This window comes from Accipiter gentilis, chromosome Z, assembly GCF_929443795.1.
Source record: "Accipiter gentilis chromosome Z, bAccGen1.1, whole genome shotgun sequence".
Taxonomy (NCBI): domain Eukaryota; kingdom Metazoa; phylum Chordata; class Aves; order Accipitriformes; family Accipitridae; genus Astur; species Astur gentilis.
Window position 1 is genome coordinate 8608237 of NC_064919.1, and position 22784 is coordinate 8631020.

The 22784-nt window shown below is 37.9% G+C and overlaps 1 protein-coding gene across 2 annotated transcripts in view; it reads right to left on the reverse strand.

Moving 5' to 3' along the window:
• Positions 1-2072: 2072 nt before the first annotated feature.
• RASGRF2 (Ras protein specific guanine nucleotide releasing factor 2) overlaps positions 2073-22784 on the reverse strand; it is a 133409-nt gene continuing 112697 nt past the window's right edge. For both annotated transcript variants that reach the window (XM_049796408.1, XM_049796407.1), the window contains exons 20-27: positions 14617-14677; positions 13836-13939; positions 13137-13221; positions 12328-12525; positions 10376-10455; positions 8325-8442; positions 7502-7570; positions 2073-6782 (exon numbers count right to left, since the gene is read on the reverse strand). In XM_049796408.1, coding sequence (XP_049652365.1) covers positions 6690-6782; positions 7502-7570; positions 8325-8442; positions 10376-10455; positions 12328-12525; positions 13137-13221; positions 13836-13939; positions 14617-14677 — 808 coding nt within the window. In that variant the 3' untranslated portion in view covers positions 2073-6689. The remainder of the gene's footprint in view (positions 6783-7501; positions 7571-8324; positions 8443-10375; positions 10456-12327; positions 12526-13136; positions 13222-13835; positions 13940-14616; positions 14678-22784) is intronic.

A 22784-nucleotide genomic window follows, 5' to 3' on the forward strand; every position in this document is an offset into this window, starting at 1 on the left:
AGTCTTATCCTGGGCTGCATCACAAGGAGTGTGACCAACAGATCGAGGGAACTGATTCTGCCCCTCAGCTCCACCCTCATGAGACCCCACCTGCAGTACTGCCTTCAGCTCTGGGGTCCTCAGTGCAAGAAACACATGGACCTGTTAGAGCAAGTCCAGAGGAGGGCCACAAAAATGGTCAGAGGGATGGAACCCCTCTCCTATGAAGAAAGGCTGAGAGAGTTGGGGTTGAGCTCACCCTGGAGAAGAGAAGGCTCTGGGGAGACCTTATTGCGGCCTTTCAATATATAAAGGAGGCTTATAAGACAAAGGGAGACTTTTTACCTGGGCCTGTAGTGACAGCATAAGGGGCAATGGTTTTCAAGTGAAAGCAGGTAGATTTAGACCAGACATAAGGAAGAAATTTTGATGAGGGTGGTGAAGCACAGGGACAGGTTGCCCAGAAAAGTTGTGGATGGTCCATCACTGGCAGTATTCAAGGTCAGGTTTGGTGGGACTTTCAGCAACCTGGTCTAGTGAAAGGTGTTCCTGCCCATGGCAGGAGGTTGGACTAGAGGATCTTAAAGGTCCCTTCCAACCCAAACCATTCTGTGTTTCTATGATCCTGTGATGACAGCCTTAGGAGAAAGATGTAAAACCAGCCAACTTTTTGGCATAAGGTTAATGAAATGGTTTAAAGTGTGGGCAAAACAACTTGAAATTAAAATTATCCTACAGTACTTTTAAACAGAGCTGCTTGGCAAGTAGTTTGATTTTTTTTTCTTGAACTGAAAATATCTGACAACTTCAAGACTAAGTTGCTCTCTCAGTCAATTTCAGTTTTTATGTGAAACACCAAAAATGTAAAAAGATTGCAGAAACTGTGACTGCAAGGTCACAGAGTACTGAATAGATGCCGATTTTAATATACCACTTGCTTTATCTCCATCTTACACAAAGCTGATGTGCCTTTACTGTTTTACTTAAAATATGTTAATTCTGGGAACAAATTTAATCAGCATCTTTCTATCTTAAATTCCTAGTTCAACAAAGGAAAGCAGTAAACACTGATGTGTAAGGAAAGCCTCTCCCGTTCCACACTTCTATTCCCTTTTTAGGAAGTTAAAAGTAAGTAGAGTTTAAATATAATTTCGGAAGGTGTTTAAGGACTTCCTGTTTCAATAGAATATTTCTTCTTACATGGACAGCATGTAAGAGAAGCTGGAGACCTGTTTTTTGTAGTCTTAAACTCTATTAACTACTTTGCTTCAATTTGCAAGTCATTTTATCTGTGTGTGACTTGATTTCCTGTTGCAAGAGGAGGGACATACCACAACTTGCAAACCTAAAATGTTTTCTGTGTTTATGTGGGTATAAAATGTGGCTATACTATTTCTTTAAATCCAGGGCAGGACACCAAGCCAAGAGAATGGGTGTTTAGACAAAACTCCAAACCCAAAACAACACGATAAAGAAGTTAGGGACAATGTCATTTACCCTCTATTTACAGAATTCATTGCCTATTGCCTAAAGAAATATTCTGTTGAAACAGAAGTCCTTAAACACCTTCTGAAATTATATTTAAACTCTACTTACTTTTAACTTCCTAAAAAGGGAATAGAAGTGTGGAATGGGAGAGGCTTTCCTCAGCTGAAAAAGAATGAGCTGTGCAGCTTAAATTCAGCTCAATCTGCAACATGTCTTATTTAGCTATTTGTGCTGTACACTTCACAGTGGATCAACATTTCTAGTTGTGTACGAATTAGGCTTCATTCTCTGTTCCACGTTAAAATCAGCATTATTCCCAATGATGCCCCCACAGCAGCTGCAATGCAGCATGAGTGAAAAAAGAATAAAATACAGTAAATCAAACTATTCTTCCCCAGTAGAGACCCTGAATTTTCTCTGATTGTTGCCCTTCTTATTAATGGTTTGTCCCTTCCCCTCCCATGTTTCTCTAAAAGACTCAGTAATTCAGAAGGAGTAGATTTAATTATTCACCACTGGGGTGGGGGGGGAATATAAACAGATACCAGTAAGGACTCTTGAAACTCAGGACAAAAAAGAATGTTTAATTAGCATATAGGCACAACACCCTGCCTGATATGCCTTACTAACAATACAAAGCAATAACTTCGGGTCCAAAGATAAGTTACAACACATGCAAAAACATCTGGATTGTGCACTAAGTAACATGTTAGATATAGGTACATCTGTCAAATAAACATACATCTATTCTCCTAAAGAACAAATCTTCAGAGACTATTTCAAAAGTGAAGGTACAACAAAACAACCACAGTTGAGCAGCGTATTGGACACAAAGCATCCTACACAGAGACATTTGACCTTTGGAGGCAAAAACTGTAACAGGCAAATAGCTGAGAGCCAGATCCCCAAATACTTACTTATGAAAAGCTCTCAGTGAAGCCTAAGGTATTATCAGAATGAGGTCTGAAGGATTTTGCCCTTAATGAATAACAATTATGAGTGGGTAAAAATGTCTCTAATGGTGAGAATTTTAAATCATATATCTAAGTTTAATGTTGCTGATAAAGAGTGAAAGAAGGAAAGACTGAATATTGATACAAATAAAACTGTTTTTGTAAAACCCTTAAAATAAATAATGATTATGAAGGGAAATTTGGGGTAATGAACATGTCCTGAAATCAAAATCAACATGGTTAAAGTTAATAAATACTTTAAATAGTTAAGTTCCTTTTTATCCTACCAAACAATAATCAGTGTTAAGAACCTGGAAAGCAGAAAGAGGATGGAGACCTCTTTCTTACTTTTAAATTGAGGGTGATCAGTCCCAGTATCATCTTCCGCTTTTAAGCTATGTGTTTGTGTGTTACAGGACTAGCCGAAAGAATGGGACAGAATACACACTTGCTGCCACTGTTAAATTCAACGGATCTGTTTTCTTCCACATGACAACTAATCGCAGGCTTAGTCCACTAACAATACTGGTGAATTTAGTGGGGGGAGGAGAGGGATGGGGAGGGGGGTGAAGGCTGGGGTGAAGGCAACTCTAACCCCATATCAGCGTGTGACAAGTACCCTCTGTCACATGGAAGGGGACGTGTCTGTGCTGCTGCCCAGGTTCCCAGATAACTACGGGCTGAATCCGGGCTGCTACTTATGCAATAAAAAATACCGCAAAACTCCCCTCGGACTTTGCTGGCAAATGTGCCCACTGCTGAACCAGTGGGTGAAATATGCTATCCCCATTGCAGCTAGCCAGCCCATACACCCTGAGGCGTTGTTGTCTGGAGAGTGCCGAAGGGAGCAGCCCCTCCAAAGTGAGAACTGCTGTTGCATCTGACCGGTGCAGCAGGGCTGAGGAGCTAAGAAAGGCAAGTAGATAGGCGCTTCAGCCCTTCTCTTTCTTATGAATCCTGAATCAGCTGGGCTTTTTCAGCTCCAGTTGCAGAAAAGCTAGTCTGCTCTGCTTCCACAACGTAAAAGCTATAATGGACAAGATCCTGAAAGACAGCAAGATCCACATGACAAAGTCCTCACTTGGAGACACCCTCCCTAAAACACCAGAGGCAAACAGTGGGTGTTTTATGACTGGGATTTCTATCTCTGTATATTATATGGCTGTGGTGGAGTGGCACAAAGAAGCTGGTAGCAAGGAACTCCACAATCCCTGTGTGCTGTACAGGGAGATCACTGCACTAGCTGGTTATATAGATGTACTAGGCAAAGCCTTACATAAAGCAGGTTGCTGCTGCCTACTAACTATTGCCATAGCTCAAACACTGCAGCAGTACTGTAGCAGAGGCACTCGGGCCACTTACACGTGAAGTACACAACCTGACCATGAGGCAGAGACACCACTCTACACTCGCTGTGTAGGATTTCTGCAGAACAGCTGTTTCCAGCTTTAGTTAGGTTTGCAACACTGGCGAGGGTTGTGGATAACAAGACGCATACTGACTCCTTTGAGCAGTCACCTCCTGTATTTTCATAAATGCATTGTATCCTCAACCAAAAAGATTAATATTAGTCATCAGCAAATCAAACATCACTGTGACCATAACCTTGTTTGTTTGTTGTTTATTTTTGGTTTACTGTTGCTCTGAACACAAATCAGGTTATCTAGTTACTCTAGTGATTCTCATCTAAATTGTTCCACTGACCCAGGAGGTAACTTTTGGCATATAAATAGTGTATGCTTTTCCAGAGGGTCTGAGCTACCACATTGTCTACTGATTTTAAAATATGGATGCTCAGCACCTTTGAAAAAAACCATGTCTAATCCTTTGTCTTCCTCTCTATTTGTAATACTGTAGCATGAGCACAAGCACAGCAGGGGTGGCCCTGCATATTGCAAGCATTAAAATTCACTGAATGTTTTGAAACTCTGAAGAACCAATACACACACATAAAGTACACAACAACAAACTGTGAAAAGAGTAAGATGAAGAATTGTACCCTGTAACCCTAAGAACATCAAGGAATTTTGGTAAAATGGGGTACAGGCAGATAAAGCAGCAGTTAATAGCATACAACAGAGATGCCAATTGACATTGACAGTTGTTACATATTTTCTTTGTTAACAGAGAAACAATAAAACCAAGTTAAGAAATCACTTTTTGGACCACTTTTTCCCTGTTTCTTCATTACTTCAAGGTGTTTTATGAAACCACCATATGGTAACTGCTTTTGTACAGGAAATACACAGTAAGTTGGTTCTGTGGTCCAAATAAACCATGCTTTCTTTTTTTTTTTTTTCCATATCATGCATTGGATGTAATCAGCTTCTTGTCAGTCATCAGTGAAAAGAACAAGCACATTTTTGACAATAAAAAGCTTCTATAAGTACTATTTTCCATGTTCATTTCTACAGCAATCATTAGCCAGAACTGTTTTAATTGTTTCTGGAATTTCCTTTTCTGCTGCTCTCTACTTTTCAAATTGAGGAATTTTCCAGTATTTGTGATGTTTCCTCATGCAGCTATTTACAAAGAGATGGTCCTTGTGGTGAAGAACCTTAATGAAATTTACAGTTGCTAAGGTACATTTATAAATGCTAGCAGTTACACGCAGACAGAACAAATGGAATTTATTGTGCAGCTCTGGGCTGGGCCAGCAATATAATTAAAGTGCAAATAAAGACAAAAAACACAAGCCAGGCAGATCCGTTTTTCATTGCCAGCATTAAGAACCATCATGACTGTGGTAAGAAATGTCAGATCAAATAGGCCTAGGTCACAATCTATTTTAAACATCTATCTCCCTGAGAGGATTTAAGGGAGGTATACAGTGATATAGCCCTATTTCTTCAACTGGCTGAATATCATTGGAAAAGTAAGGACACTTTTCCAGCCAATTTTTTTCAGCAGTGCTAATACTTTCGCATTATACTATGATGCACTTTGCAGCATGCATTTGAGCTCACTTTCCATGCAGCTACAGGCCACTTTTGACCAGGAAAATTTAGGAAGTACCAACTAGCTGTAGAAATGACATCTATCTACCTGGTACGTCACAAAAGCATAGGCTTTGAAAACATTTACAAATAGCACATTTTCTTAAACATATACCCATATGCAGTCGATAATTACTAGCTCAGATAAAAATATATAGATTGTGTTTTCAAAGTGTACCACTTGTGAACAAATTTAGACCCAAGTCAGTGCCAAATGGCTGAACAAAAAATAGACATTTTTCAAACCACTGATTCCACTTAAAATGAAACTGTCACTCCAACTCCTAATGTTCATTGCTGATCACTACCCATTGCCAGACCAAACACGTATTTCTCTCCACAGTGTGTCCAGAAAGTGCTCTGTAGCCTGACTTGTCAGAGAAGCTGCAGGAGTTGCAGAAAAATAAAGTGCCTTTTCCAGGGCTGTGTGCAACATGACTAACCATCCCATTCATTGCATGTCCAGATTTCTCAAGTCTCAGGTATAGCTCCTAACCTTGTATTTCCCAGCTGAAGCTTGCAAGGCTGGCAACTATTTACAGCTTTTCAATTAGTTCATTTGCTTTCCATGCTGTAAATACACTCATTGTGTATTAATGAAAAAATATTTACAATTAATTTATAGGTAAAATCAGTCACCTTAGAAAAGGCTAACAAGACATTTAAAGAAGGTAACATTATATAATGGGTAGCATTAATGTATAGCGAGCATTTTGTAAAACTGCAGATCTGAAGATACTAGATGCTACCTTAATGTCACTCCAAGATAGCAGACAACCATTAAGATCCTGTTTTTAAAATGAAGTTAACACGATATGAGGGCACCACTACCAGTACTGCCTCAGTGAACACATAGTTAACCATCAACCCAGAACACATCACAGCCATCTCATTTTGCTCATTTATCGTAATATACCTGAGTATATTACCACCATTTACATCTGTCCCCTTAATTTGACACATAAGATGGCTACAACGAGTATCCATTCACAGGAAAGTCTCCTATTTTCCATGAAATGTATGGTCCCTACTGCAAAACATTATCTTTGCAAAGCAGCAATCACTTAATCCAGGTGGGAAGCACCTTTGTCTTCCACTTCCAATGCTCATTTTCTTTGCCTGAGAGGGAAATGCTGTGAGGCTCTGTATCTCTTATTGGAAAAGAGAGCTGGCATTCTTCTCAATATTTCCCTTGCTGTCTTTAGGACTTGGCATGCATGATTTTGTTCATTGTACTAAAGCTTTCTGTAGACTCTGAGGCAAAGCTGGCTCTTCAGGCGGGGAGTCTGGGTTCAATCTTTAGGGAAAGCTCGTACAAGGTGTCTTCGTCTATGATGAGTGTCTTGTCAAGCAAATAGTGAGTGACCTGGAATGGAGAAAACACAGATGAACAGACTGTGTGTTACTTCCACAAAAATTTCTCTGCTTTCCTTTTCCACTTCAGCCCATTTTGGATCCTCACACTGCCTTCTGGAGAAACACAACAGCTCGTTTGAACGGTGTAAAGCTGCACCAGCAGTGCTCAAGCAATAAAGCATGGCCTGTTAGCAATGGGCAAATCCTTAGCCAGATTACCTAAATTCACGTTGCACTTCTGGGGTCTGAGATGAAATCTTCTCTGAAGGCACATACTGGCTTTGGGCAAATTTTCATCACTCCCATGAGGGACAAGGGGAAAAGAACTGCAGGATGCACACAACATCAGCAGATGCTTAGACCATCTCCTGTCCCCTAATCCGGGAATTCTGGGATTCCCTGGGGAATTATGCTTCTAATTGGGCAGGGAGAACGTATTTCCCTTTGAACCCGTTCCCTCGTACCCCAGACCCATAAAGGCTGCAATCCCAAGAGAGCTTCCAGAGAAGGAGGGAAAAACTTGCTTCTATATAGAGTGTCAAATAAAGAGTTTCTGCCAGGGCAAGGGTATTACAGAGTACCTGTCCATATTTCTGTCTGTCCTCTCCTCTCTGTGTGTGGGAGCAGAATACATTGATTTTAGCTTTCAACAACAGCTGTATTTTAAAACGAATTGCTACCACAGCTTTGATTTCATTATTAGGTAACAGCACCTAAGAAGAGCCTTACCTTCTGCTGATGTTCTATGCGGTAGGATGTCTGCTGGAACTGGCGTATTTCCCTGATAATATGTGAGATCTTTCAAAAAGAATACATGTGTATGAGTAAGTACAACTGCATTTTGACTTCATCTAAGCCACATAAGGCAAGAATTTTGCACCAAATTATGCAATTTATTCTGGAAGGAGGGAGGGGAAGGGCAGAGATCATCTCCTAATGACTTCCAAGGATTTCACTTTCCTAAATTAACCATTCACTAGTTCATTCACCCTCAAGTGAACCACCTTATCTCTCCTCTCCCCATACTGACAACCTCTCTTCTCTGCCTCGAGTGACTGCTGCAATGTGTAGCCATAAGAAGGGCATTAAACTCAGATTAGAAGAGAAACTTCCATGCTTCTCTCTGAAGAGTTGCTACAAAACAACATTACATGTTAGTTGGAGTGAAATACACTTTAAAATGCTTTTTTAGATAGACACTAGCACACCTGAAAAGAAGATTGTGATTACTGTTTTTTGGTGAATCACTACATTCCTTTAATGTTGGTTATTTTGGAAGCCCTTTTGTTGCTCCTTCATCAGCTTTGGACAGCTGCTTTTTCTGTCTGTCATTTTGCAGAGAACAAATTGGAGGCAAATTCTCCATGTAAAAATACTCAATTTACCAGAAGGTGGTGACAGAAGACTGCATCAAGTAATTGCTTTCAAATAGCTACCTATCTGGCATGATGCCAATATACTTGTACATCTTAGAAGTTAAATTCAAAGGAATTATAATTAACTCACATAATTAAACACCTGGTGGGAAAGCATATAAGGAAATGAAGATTACCATTCTCATTTTCGAAAAATTCACAAGGCCTTCCTCAGTGAAGTTTGGTGTTCCTTCTTCAATAAATGCCAGGTCTGTCAGGTACATTCCAAGGTAGGGAACGGCAGGTGGGTTACAACTGTGAAACAAGAAGTCAGCCTGTAGCTAAATTTGCAAACTGATTTTTTTATAACTCACACAAACTCTTTATTACTTAACATACTTCTAATCAATGGGTACATTCATACATTCACAAACAGCTTCTCTGACTTCACTTGAGTTGTATTTGCTCTGCCTGTGACAAATTGAATGTATTCTGGCCTATACCTAATATTAATGGCAAACAATCCTTAGTAAAAGGTAGAACGGTAACATGATTAAGAGTGAGAGGAAGGACAGGTAAAGTCTGGAATCAGAGAACACATTCAAGCATATTTCAATCCTGGTTGACAGACAAACTTGGAAACAGATCCGACACACAAGCTCAAAATGCACATGGACATGCTTCTGAGTGGTTGATGTTCTGCAATTGTATAAGCATCCTAGTATAGCAAGGGTACATGTGTCCGTGCCCATGTGTGTGTCTGTGTGTGAGCGCATGCGCGCACATGTGGAGATATATATACACACATATGTATATACATGCATATATATATACACACATACTTACACATGCATATGCATATGTATGCATATATATACATATGTATATGTATCTGTATACATAGGCATGTATATACCATTCTGTCAAAGTCAAAGTCTATTCAGGACTTCTCAATGGTGAACACGAAGAAAGAGAGAGATAGAGAGGTAGCGAAGATGATCTGGAAAACTGGGAATAGAGACCCTAGAGAACAAGGATTTTCTCTTATTGGAGGTACAGGAGGAATGAAATAATGATTGTTGCTCCTCTAATGCAATAATCACAGCTCCACACTCACTGATTCTTGCCTCTGCAGAAATAGTAGCAAACTTGGTTTTCTGAGGGTCTGGCATAAGAAGAATGCAGGGTGATGGCTGTACCGTTAACTTAGGCAGACTGCTGACATTGCTTAGCAGTGCACTTCATTCTGGGTATTTTTTATAAGGATGATTGATGTACACAGGCAAGCTACATATTAACTGAAAGTTGTATTAAAGTACCTTTTCATACATCTTAAGTAAAAACATTTTTTAAAAAATTACTATATCCCCAACAATACTTTTTAAGTAAACATTCACTAACTTGAACTATATATATTTTTAAACATTCCAATAACTATTCCAGTAGTTTAATTCTTTGCTCCTCTCAAGATCATTTAAAGTAGCTGTACCACTCAATCCTGGAAAGCTTACTTCTAATTACACAACTTGCAAAAATACAGGTTTTGTATGCATGCAGGTGGAGTTCATACATAAATTGTGGAACACTTGCCACAGGATATTTTGGATACCAGAATTACATAAGGTCAAACAAAACCTGGCAAATCAATTAAAGATAAAAATATTCAAGGACTACTGTACAAAAAAGCAGGCTGTTTTCCAGGGTGCCAGTCTACAGGGGGCTGGGAGGCTATAGGAGAGGAAATATCACTGTGCATTTGTCCTGTTCCTATGTTCCCCCCATCAGCTACTGGTCACTGTCAGAAACAAGATAAAGGGGTGAATGGATCTTTGATCTGACTCGGGCTTAGTCCTAAGTCCTAAACTTCTTAGCTGGAACAAGGACTCCTTGGAATCCTGTTTTTGAATAAGAACTTTTATTTATAAATCTGGCTTTACACTTATTGAAAAAGTTTATCAGTGTAAGTAAAACCCCAACAGGGAATAGTCACACAGAATAATAGTTTCATTTGTTTCAGTAATTCTCTGGAGATACTATATTTATCTACAAGGGGTACTAAATCACAGGATATTCAGCAAAACAATAATGCCAAATAGAATAAAACTAAAATTTTTTTAAAACATTATTAGGTAAAAATATTATCCAATATTATATTAATTATTAAAGCTTAATTAAAGCCAATTCATCTTTAACATGTACTATCCACTGCTTATTACAAAACACAATTGTATATTGTAGGGAAGCATACTTTTTGAGTGTTTCTCTAAGATTTTTAAATCTTCCTTCAGATGATACAGTCTTCTGAAGCTTGTCCATGAGAGCTTTTGTCTAGAAAAAAAATTCATTACAAATGTCATTGCTGTTGCACATAAATGACCGGGATTAGATTTTAGAAAAGGTGTAATTCACTTAGCATCTTCACCCCATTTTCAAAAGTAATAACATAAGCATTAGGAATTTAGCTTTATTGTTCCTAGTCTATTTCTGAAAATGGAGATTAGGCAGCATTAAAGATTTTCCTTTGAGTGATACACAGAACCTGTATCCATGCTAATATTATTAGCCTGCAAATTCAGGAAAAACACAAATTCATTAAATTAATGGTCAGCAATTCAGTTTACTGTGTATACAAGAATATTAGGGACTTGATCTTGTATGTTGCCAAGGATCTTCAGCTGCATTTACTGAAATTAGTGTCAGTAAAGGATGTTAACTGTCTTGCAGTTTGCACTACACTGGTTTTGCCTCCAAGTTTCTGATAAAAGCTGAATATGTATTTGAAAACATATTACTGTCTTACACAAATTACTTTCAGTGGGCTTCATTAGAGCCTGATTACTTCATAAGTTAAATAAATTCAGGTTTCAGTCTATTTATGCTATAGACTTGAGACCATATAGAGAATTTGTCCTTTTTGAAACTGAATTTCCAATTAAGAGAAAGCTGTAGGCAGAAACAGACACTTTAGTTTTCTTCTAAATAGCAGGTTGATGAAACACTCAGATTATGTTTCCAGTAAGTACTGGTGAACTGTGCAACAGCATTAATCTGTTGTGTGGGGTTTTTAAATTGAGAAGTTTAAAAATCAAACAAATTCTAAACATAAAACTTTTTGGAGGTAAACTCTTATATAACAGTTTGTATTGGAAGGATTTTTAACATGTTTTTAAATAAAAGAATGTAGCACCAGCTACAAAGCAGCTGAGAAAAAGCTGACTGGAGAAGGCAGTACAGTCAGAATGTATTTTAAGGGGATTTCATTGGTTGGGCTGTTTTAGTGCTTTGCAAAACCTATAGAAACATATGGAGGAAGAAACGCAATGATAGAAGCCCACCTTTTGCATGCCAATTAGCCAGATCTAAAATGGCCAACTTGAAATCTTCCCAATAGCTGGAGTAAACTCTATATCCAAATACTACCTAACTTACAAGTGACTGGCTCTGTCCTACTGACCTCCTTGCTCTGTTATTCCACCATACTAAAATATTCACTTTTTTTGAAATAGCAGAAAGCTGAGATTTAAATCATTCAACCAATTTCTCCAAACCATTTAAAACAGAGAACATAAAAGACCGGATACTATTCATCCTGGCTAGCCTTTTTTTTTTGTGTCTTATTTTTGTTACGGGCAGTCATTCTCACAGCCTTAGCCATGCTGCTGACAGTCTCAGCAGCAAGGTAAGGGTTAAAGAGAGGCATTCACTGCATCTAAACTGCCCCTAAATGAGAAAGAAGACTGGTTGTATACAGTCTCTTACTGCATAGCAAAAACCTCACCACCTTGAGAAGAAGTGCTGACCTTTCTACAGACTTTCTGCACAGGCAGAGAAACATGGGTCCTACTTTAGGCACCTGAGATAGTAACCACCTAGATGTGTATATCTGAAAATATCTAAATTTAGATTTCTCACATATTTCAGTACTTTAGGCTCAAGTCATAGTCTTAGGCACCTGCTAATTCTGTAGAAATCAGTTTGTCCCACAGACATTTAATTAATGATATCCAAAAAAAAGGAAAAATTAAATACAAAAGACCTTGACATGAAATACTAGTACCAACTGGCACTTCCAGCAAATAGTCAGAGTATTTTAGAAGTAGAACTATTTATGGGAGGAATCCTATCTCAACATGTTGTTCTCTGAACAATAGACTGACCAATAAAATCTAGAAACCCTGCTTGTAATCGTATCTTTCTTACCTGTTTGGATACTTTACCCCAAGTTTTCTTAAGTCTGTAGATTGCACTTCTGTTCAAGGCTGACGTGATTTCTAACACACCATTGTAATTGTGCATACATCGACAAATGTCAGCCACCGCTACCCACTTTTCAATTGAGTTAGCCCGGGAGCTGACATCAGCATAGTTCATGATTTGAGAGGCAACAAGGTTACTCATCTGATCAAACAAAGAATAAGAAATTTAGGACATTTAAATATAATCCCTTTCAACATATAATTACTTAATGAACAAGGCAGGAAAAACTAATGCACAACAGAACATATGGCTCTTAATAAAAACAAAGAAAGTGTTATTGAGAACAGTGTTGTACGGAAGCGGGGGGGTGACGATATTAAAGAAGGGTAAGAGATGCAATGGGGAGTATCTCCAAGTCAACAGTAATAAAACTGACTGGGAAGTCTCTCAGTAAAATTCAAGGAAAATGGTAAAGAGCAAAGGTATGGTTGGGGATACAAAGGGCATTCATTAAATAGAATCAGTGTTGTATTTTCACTCTGGAGAAAATTTAGTTTCTTCTGGAAGACACAAGGCATTGTAGTACCATTTAAAATGTTCTACTCTATTAATTGAAATGCTGAATACCAATTCTTGAAAATGAGAATCTTCATGTGATTTGATTTAAAAGGTTAATCACAAAACCACTGTAACATTCAGTCACTACTAGATAAGAAGTTACATCACACTGTGAAAAAAAAAAATTTGTTCCAGAGCTCATAGACCACGTCAACAGAGTTCCTAGAAAGCAATCTATATTTAAGAGTACTTACATCATTAAAATGTTGACTTGTTTTCATAATATAGGGCGTTCTCTCATTTTTATCCACTTTCATCCAGCCCTGCCCAAGAAACTCTCTAGACATTGAGGGGAGAGAAAAAAACAAACAAAAATGGCTTTAATAAGGACAGTACAGAGTCTCTGTCTGTAACCATAGCCTAAGTGGATTTCAAGTATACCTCATTTTGTTAGAAGCTAATAACACAGCTTTACACTAATTCCAGCATTTCACTATATACCATTTTTAATGCCGTCTGAAGCAGTAAATATTATAAAGATTTATTTGTCTTTTAATCCCCTCCCCCAATCCTCCCATCCTCATTTTCAGCATTGTGATGCTATTTGAGATTGGTCTTGTCAGCTTACATGGTTATATCCATGTTAAACTGTTGTATGAATGAAGCTGATTTGACACTCCCTCTCTAGAGACTCAGTACTTCCATACTATATTCACCCTTCACTAGCCCAGAGCCTTAGACCACAGATTTTTTTCTTAGCAAAGAACTCAGTCTTTCAAAACATGATCAAACTATAGGGGAGTCAGACGCAATGATAGAAACAGCTGAAGGACATTATCCTGTTATGTACACAAACCTTTTTGTCAGTACAATGAACTAGTGTAGTGCCTAACACTGCCAGTCAGTAACTCATCCACTGTACTCACTTCAGTCATTCGTAGGAGAACACTTACTCATAGGGTATGCTTCGGAAAACTACGTGGTCTAAAAGAGTTATTTGCTCTGCAAGCTCCATGGCCGACAAAGTCTCAAAGCACTCAGGTTTTGGACAATCTGACTGCAAAAATAAGAAGAATGCTTAATGATCTCTTGTTGCATCTAAGGTCATTTCAAAGCACAGGGTATGTTTCATTTATATGAACTTTCAGCATAGAGTTGTAATTAATTCTTTGCTACAAAGAAATATGAATTAAGAAAAATTGCTAACAACATAAAGGCAAATGTCAGGCTGGAAACTCACAGGAAAACAGACACATACCAAGTCATGAGTAAGTATATAGGTTAACTGAAGTCTGTGCATTCTGTGTTACTTTCCACATAATCACCCTGCACCTAGTTCATTGCCCACACTCTTCTTTGGATTAATGCAAAGAACTTATGAAACCAGGACAGATGGTGGTGACTACAATTTGGAGGATGGGCATTGTCAGTCAAGGTCAGCTATGGTTCTCATGGCAGCTGAGATGGCAGACACTTATCTTTTCATATATATTAATAACTTTGCCCTTTTTTTCCATCATGTGATTTAAATCCAAATCCTAAAGTTTTGACCTGTTCATCTTTGATAGGGGCTCCAAATTCTTACTTTTTCTAAACTGAAATGTACATTCCTGATACAAAAGAACAGTATTTCTGTCCAGATTTGTAAAGTTGCAGTTGCACTACATTTTATTCACTTAAAACCATGACATTTTATATAGGAGTATTTATGTTTAAATTTCAAGATGAACTTACCATCTGAATGATATCCTCTATTTTTAAATGGCTATCATCTTGATCATCCTGAGAAAGAGCCCTGAAAAATTAAGTAGTAGAGCAACCTATATAAATAAAATTGTCTATGGCTATGAGAAAACCTTATTACAGATAGGCAGTCATGTTTATCTAAAAGGAATCTTAAGACTGCAATTGAAGAGGTAAATTAAAAAAACCCTGGTACCTAAAATCTCATATCTTGTTTTATGTAAAAGTGTACAAGATGGTATGATGTCACAGTCATATAAGGTAAAATGATGGTCATGGAGGCTTAAAAATCTCTAAGAACAGCATACATTGTAGAATGGTCAATGACAATAACTACTGCACTTATCTGCTGATTAGAGTTATAAGGTTTCTGCATCTATCCCACTTTGACTTAGTGCAAAGAAATCTGGTGAATGAAGAAAAATTCCCTTTTCAAGAACTGGACTGCAGTTCTTGATAAATATTATAACAATAATATTTAATCAGAAGCCCTCTATCCTGAATAATCCTAGGAAACATAAAGGTAGAAAATTACATCTCAAGCCTCTTCTCTCTTTTATAAAAATCAGACTACTGTGCTAAATGATATTTTGGGGAAATGTTTGAAAAATCAACATTTGAGAAGTGAACCAAAGACAGCAAAATATGCATGCATAAAAGACTGATTCACTGAGAAGTGTTCTTGTTTATTGGCCCTATACTGTCCTATTCAGTGTCCCACACAAAGATGTGTGAGTGTGGAGATAGACAAGAAACTGCTAGCAGATTTTACTTGTAGCAAGTATATGATTTGCTTTCAGTAATACAAGTGTTAACTCATGCCTCCAATTCTGCTATAGAAAACCTGTGATTATTAGGGTTATTTCAGAGTAATGGGTCAAAAATGAATGCAGCAGAAGTAATAGGTATTCACCACAAACCCCATTTACCCTGATGTAGTAATCTTGGCACATGATTCTAAGATGCCACCCCGTAATTTGGAAAATATAGACTCAAAGAAACCTTGAATAGACCAGATTTATATAATATAGGAAAGAAAAGACTTAGGGAGAAAGAACAGTATGTCAGTATGTAGAATACTGCCTATAAAGACACCAATGATATGGCAAGAAGTCACTGGACTGATTTGCATCAGGGGAGATTTAGTTTCAGCATTAAGTTCCATTTTCCAACTGTAAGTTCCATTTTCCAACTGCAAGTATAGGTGAGCACTGAAACAGGCTTTCTGCAGAAGCTGTAGAGTACCCATCAGCTGAATTTTCAAGGAAAGTTTAGATGACCATTTTCAAACAAGACCCAGTTCTACTGATCATTCCAGAAAGCACAGCAACTGGACCAGGTATTTTCTTGTGGTCCCTCCAATTATTTATTTTTGCACTCTGTAGTAGCAGACTTTCCATGGACCAGCTGGGGAAAGGGTTAAAAGAAAAGCATTATATTGCCTGGAGACTTTAGCTATGAGTGTAAGATATGGAATTTGTACTATGTGGGTGGGGAGGAAGTGTTAATGCTTAGTACACTAGGTTTTTCTGTTGTGGGTTGCCGTTGTTTCCTTTTGGTTTGCCAAATTGGAGGACAATGTTAAAATCAAATGCAAATACACAGAGAAAGGATCTAAGAAATCTTGCCTTCATTGTCAGCCTATAAAATCCACAGAAAATGCCCCATTCTTCATATGAGGTGGAAACACCTTGTGTCTGATGGGCAAGACGTGCAAGGTCTTGAATGTCTACTTCTTTGGGAGAACCCTAAGCTTCTTCACCAGATAATAACAGTGTGCAGCCTCAGCAATTGTAATTAGACAGGCAATCTGTCTTTCCTGAGCAGCTTATTTTGTGATGTATCTCATGACTGATTGCCTGCAGAAAGGTATTGTTCATTGTATGACACTTCCTGGCAATAAAAAAAAGAGAGGGCTTGCCCTGCTGCCCCAAGTATTCTCAGTAATCTTGTAAATTCATCATTTGGGTTCCTTACATATAACTTTATATTGGCTGGAGTTCTCATATTTGATACAGAAATGACTGTATGTGCTTGAAATAGTTAACATGAGATTCTTAAAAGCCTGAAAATACTTAACTTTTCACCATCTTTGTTTCCTGATACCCTCTAACATGATAACTCACACTTTATGTAGACTTCCAATCCCTCATTCTAAAGAGATGACTGGTGCTTTTTCTCTACCACAGTGGTCTCACAAAAAAAATTCTCCTTTTATCCATAAATGCTCTATGTTTAAATCTGCAGAGAACAACACATCTCTAGACTGGATAAAGCTACTTTTTGATAGCATCAATAGTAGCTTCCACTTCAGTCCGCACTGTTGTCAGCTTTGGGATACCTAGTTTCAACAGAGGTCTAGGAGGATATGTTGAGCTGATCCATTCTGCTTGGGCAGTTCCCATTGCACTCCTTGGAGAGCCTCCTAGAAGCTGGGTAAGAAGCACAGGTCCATGTGAAAAGAGTTATCAGAGAAAGCAAAGCTAAGGAGAGATTCTGCCAGACTGTTTAACAGTATCCCTTTCAGTGAGGACTGAGTGGGGTGATACCTCCATTGTTATACTTACAAATGAAGGAAGTAAATATATAAGAAATAACTTTCTAATTCTTAAAGAGTCAGCAGCTAAGACTAGACCTGTTTCTCACTTAAACCATTCTTCATGCCTGACCAGTCCAAATATGAAAATAATTTTCTAGAGGAAAATATTAACATCTCTCTCCTCATTCCTTTATGGCACATAAAATATTTTAAAAATATTTTAAAAGCTGGTGTAAGTCACAGAGCCTGAAATGTATTGTCTGGTGAAATCATACAGGGCAGGAATTAGTCATTCATCAAATTTTGACCTCTACATATCCCTGGATTTCATTTACATTTATACTGAGGAAGAAGAAAGAGGAACTGTTTCTTGAACCACCCTTTTTTTTCTCCAGTTAGGCCTATTTATCAAAGTTATTTACTGTTGTTCAGTCTGCAACTTGTACCTTCCTCCTTCACCATCAACTAAATTTTACCTAGATTTCAGGGGTTAGTAAATAAGGCTGATAAAATGTCAAGCAAAACATACTTCAGTAGGTTTGCCTAGCTTTCAGAACAGATATGGAATAAAAAGAAGATTTTTTACCCTGCAGAGAAACCCTGTCAGTCCATTCAACAAAAATCTCATCATGCAAGAAATACCAGCTGTTCTGTCTGATGACTCAAGAAAGCATGAAGCAGCTCAGTATCTCTCATAAACACTTTCCTTGCCATTCATATACTGTACAGAGTCTTTCCCAGAGCTGACCATAATATCTTCGGAATACAAACCAACCTTTCCTCCTCTTCTAATCTTTGCAAACAAAGGGACTGATTTTCCAAGAAATTTATATGCACATATGCACACATACACTCAAAGGCTGGGTCTGTTTGTAAAAAGAGATATTCATACCCAATATCCTTCAAGAAGACCGTCCATGGAATATACCCGTATGTAGGCTCAGAAAGCATGAACTTTCTTTCACAAGTGTTTGAACATTGAATTTATGATAAGAGATGCTTTTCCTAACCTCACCCTGAATTCCTCTGCTTTTCAGAGTTGAGAGTAGACTACGAAAACTGAAATGTGGGTAAGCCAAGACCTACAGTGAGAGCTGACTGGCAAACCAGAATTCTGACAGAATACAAATTTTGATATGCCAAGGCCTTTTAGCTATAAACGCCTACAGCAAGCACCTCTTCAGAACAACTAAAAACCCTATTTTATGACACTCACCTAGCAATTGGGTGAATGACTATTTTCATGAGGGGTATGTCAACTGACTCACCCCTGCTTCCCATTTTCATCCTGTCCTACAGAAGCCTTTTGAATCAAAGTTTCATCAAAACTTCCAGTTATGACAAATCTATGCTTTCACATAAAACATATGCTGTCAAAAATCTTCAAACAAATTCATTTCTAATAGCAGTAAAAAAGCCCTTCAGTTCTAGGGGAGTAATTTATATTCCTCCTCTAAGTAGTATTAGATGAAAGCCCTCCATCTAGAAGAAAACCAGAAAGATAACATCTTTCCAAGGAGGTGGGTATGTGGTGGTGATTGACTGAGGAGCATTTCTCCAAACCAGACATTGGTACATGAACCAAAAGAGGAACACAATACCTGGGAGCAACTACACATTTCTACAAGAAAGACTCTAGATACCTTTAGGACATCCAGGGTGGGATTCACATCCTCTGCAAGTCACTGCCTCTGTTCTGTAATTGTCTGAGAAAGGAAGGTGTCTTCTATGACCTCTAGAGGAACAGTCAGGGTGCCTAACTTTAGCCAGTTTTGGTGGACAGAATCTCCTTTGTGATAGGCAGTTACATTGGAAGGAGTGCTTCATTAGCTGTCTACAGTTTGTTTCATGGTTACGTGCTTTAGTTAGGCACAGTGGGTCCCACCAAAGAATATTTTGTAAGTCACTGCGGAGAACAAATCCCTTTCCCCTCACCCTGTCATTATAACCTATGGGTGGTTCAAGGAACTCAAGAAATAATTTTATTCCATTACAGGCCTTCTCTTAACATTCAGAACATTGACTGTAATCTGCCATGTTGGCAAATGATAGAAAATATGTAACCTGATGCAGAAAAAAAGAAAACAATGATATGAAAGATACACTGGTGTAGAACCTGGTGCCTCTTCACAATGTCTTGGTGCAGTATGGGAGCATTTGCTTAAAGATTAGCAGTTCTTGGTCAAGAGGAACATAGTTGTGGTTGTCTCTAGTACAATAAATAGTAATCTTCAGAGACAAGTAATAGAACTCTCTCAGCTTAGGGAAGAGCATGTTCAATGTTTGCTTTGACCTACTTCCACAACCAGATATGGCACCATGGGAGGCATCAGGCAAGAATGTCAGCGAAAGAACCATTTCCGTTTCACCATGTCCTCTTTTTGCACCAGAAGCAGTATATTTGTTTTTGGTGCAAATATAAAAAAACCTTTGTTCTTCTGGCACTAGAAACCTGGTTGCCAACTGGGATCATACAATTGTATTGTCAGACAGGATGCAGGCACACGGATATTGTCTCTTCTGCTTCTCTCTCTTCTGCTTCCAGAATTGAGCAAGGACCTTCTCAACCTGCCAGAAAAGCTAAACCCTCCTGATAGAAACTATTCCTTGGGTTTATATTTTTGATTATTAAAAAGTTAAGTTTTCAAAGAGCAGTCTGGAGTTAGTTCCACCTCTCAATCCACTAAAAATCTGAGAAGTTGGAGGGCCAGAGGGACTCCTGCTTGATGCCCCAGTAGCTGAGATGGTTCCTGAGGCAGCCAGAAGTGTGTGTTCACAATGTCCACAGGACAGCAGGTCACTGCTCAGGACTAGCAAGTTGATGAAGTTTTTTTAAAGCTTATAAATATTCCTATTCTAATAATGTGCAGTAAAAATGAAGGCTTGTGGAAGAGTAAAGGAACATGCACCCCTGTGTCACTACCACAAGTATACAGTTACACACAAACAACTACATTCAACTGCAAATTAGTCCTTAAATCCTGTTATTTCCTCTTATCAGTTAACTATATAGCCTTGCTGAGAGTGTGTATGTCCAGGAGTAACTACAGTGCTTTTTTAAAGCTTGGAACCCACTCTTAATTACCAGACAACCCATCTTCCTAAGGTGATTTAGGAACATAAGCTCCTCCTTTCAGTGAAAGGGTGAGATGTACAACACCTTTGTGTATTTCACCCCAGCTGAATGATTTTTTGTCCAAAATCAGAATTGCTCCAATACACTCTTTCTCATAAGGTTACTAAAGCAGTTCCCATTCCTGGGAAATTAATTTCTCCTTACTAGCTGACTGTTAACAAATTTTACATGCCTGGCAAATAACTGCCTCCTGTGTGGCTGGAGAATGAGCCCAAGCACTTCAGATTACAGTTTTGCTCAGCAGTTTCACTCAGCATAAGACTTTGGGACAGTTTGTTTTATGCGACAACATTTTTAACTTGGAGACAATGTCCTGATATCCTGCTGACTGCATCTTAACAACAGTTTAAATTATGAAAGTTGTATTTATGCAACAGCTTCCATCTGAAAGTTTATTTATGCCACAACTCTTATTTGAAAATTTATGGGCAGTTTGTGTATGTAATAAACAAACGGATAAGACATAGGAGTAATTCAGCTGCTAATGAAATATGATTGCTACTGAAAATGGAACATAGTAGTTTTTTAAACCCTTGGGACAGCAATACTGTGTCACTGATGCTTATTGGCTCAGTGTTGAAATAGTTTTGAAACTGTATTGAAATTTAATTGAAATTGAAATAGTATTGAAATAGTCCACACTCAAATTGTCCAGCATGCATATATGCTAACAGCATGGCCAGTCTTGAAAAGCAGTAAGAAATTTCTGATAACCAATGTTAAACAAGGCTTAAATTTCATGCCTCATTTTGAAGAAAAGTAGGACATCCATGCAGCATTCAGTCAAAAGGCTAGTTCTGCACACTGAGCCACCAATGGCTCTTTTTCCAGTGCTTGTTTGTGGGATGTAACCAAGTACTTATGACTCTCTATGACCAAATCTACAATCAGACTGCGTTGTTTGAAAAATCTGGCAGGATTAGGGTATACAGCTGCAAACCCTGATGAAAGATGGCTTGGCTGAGGACCATATCTCAGGAAATCCTCATTCTCTACCTGTTTCCAACAGAAACTCCCACTGAGAACTTGGACAGGTCATTTTATTCATGCTTTACTTGCCTGCTTGTAAAGTAAAGTGCCATAATCCTCTCCAGAAATACTGTCAGGATAATGACTATGAAAGACAGGTTTTTAAAAATGCAATCTGTTTCTACAAAATATTTCAAATTAGTTAATTTTGATTAAGTTTTAGTTCCATTTCTGTGCATTTATATTTACATTTTTACTAAAATTTTATTTTCAAGTATTGTTTTATTTCACTACTCCTTCCTTTTGCTTTTTCTTTTCCCCATTTGTCAGTTCTTAAAAATTTAACTTCTGCAGAATTTTCACTTCTTGCAGAATTTTCATTCTTACAGAATTTAACTTTTTTCCCTTTTTTTCCCAACAAAATACAGTGTAAAAATTCACAGAATGGTCAAAAATTCAGTCTGATTTTTTTAAAAATTCTGGAAAATGTTTAATGAAAATATCTGATTAACTGTATTCACTAGTATATACAGTGTGCTCAAATACTACAGTAATAAGTGCTAGAAGGGAAAAGAGGGCAAACAATTACCTACCATTTCATAGAATAGCAGTAAAAGGATGCAAATGGGGGCAACTCAGTTTACACATAATTACCAAGGTCCCATTTTTGGATGCAACAGCTAATGGAAATTGGCTAATTGGAAACTGTATACAGGAAATTGCTAACAAACTTGTATGTTAAACGCCTATAAATCTATTGCATTACTCTTCCAGGAAAGGGCAATCCAGGTTTATTTTCTCATATTTTCTTAAGAAGCCGAAGGTTTTAAGGTAATTTTTCCCGGTGTGAGCAATCTGACAGAACCATTGCTGTCACACATATTATTAAAAACAATTATCCTAATCCTTTTTGCTCTCCTTGCTTGCTGTTTCTTCCAAGGAAATACATGAAACAAACTTACTATTTTTACTTGAAGTAACAGCACGTGCAGTATTATTAGGAAGGAGGTTTATTTTTATTTATGTAAAAATTAAGTAGGATCCCATTGACGTGAAGTGCTTTTATTAAGAACTCACCTTTGTTTCTTATCCTTTGTTTGAGTCCCCCCCCCCCCCCCAAAGTGAACAACTTTCCCCTCGTTCTTTTTCACCTAAGTATCTGATGGGGAAACCTGTCAAGTGGTCTTAGAAAATTCAGACACACTGCATTTATTGCACCCTTACTGGCTTTCCTGTAGAATACTTACAAAAATACTAACAAAGCACATCATATATTTATCTGTTTTTTCATTCTATCTTATTTTAACCACTGCCTAATTAAATATTTGCTGCTCCTTAGTAATGTAGAACAATTTACATGAAAATCAGTGGTTATAAAATATGCACACTTAGTAGATGGAATTATTTTCACTGATAAATACTTATAAAGATTTGTCTTTTTGGCATGTCTAGACACTCAACTCTGTAATACCAACCCTAAGTAACAAAACAAGGTGTTATAAGCCTAATTTAAAC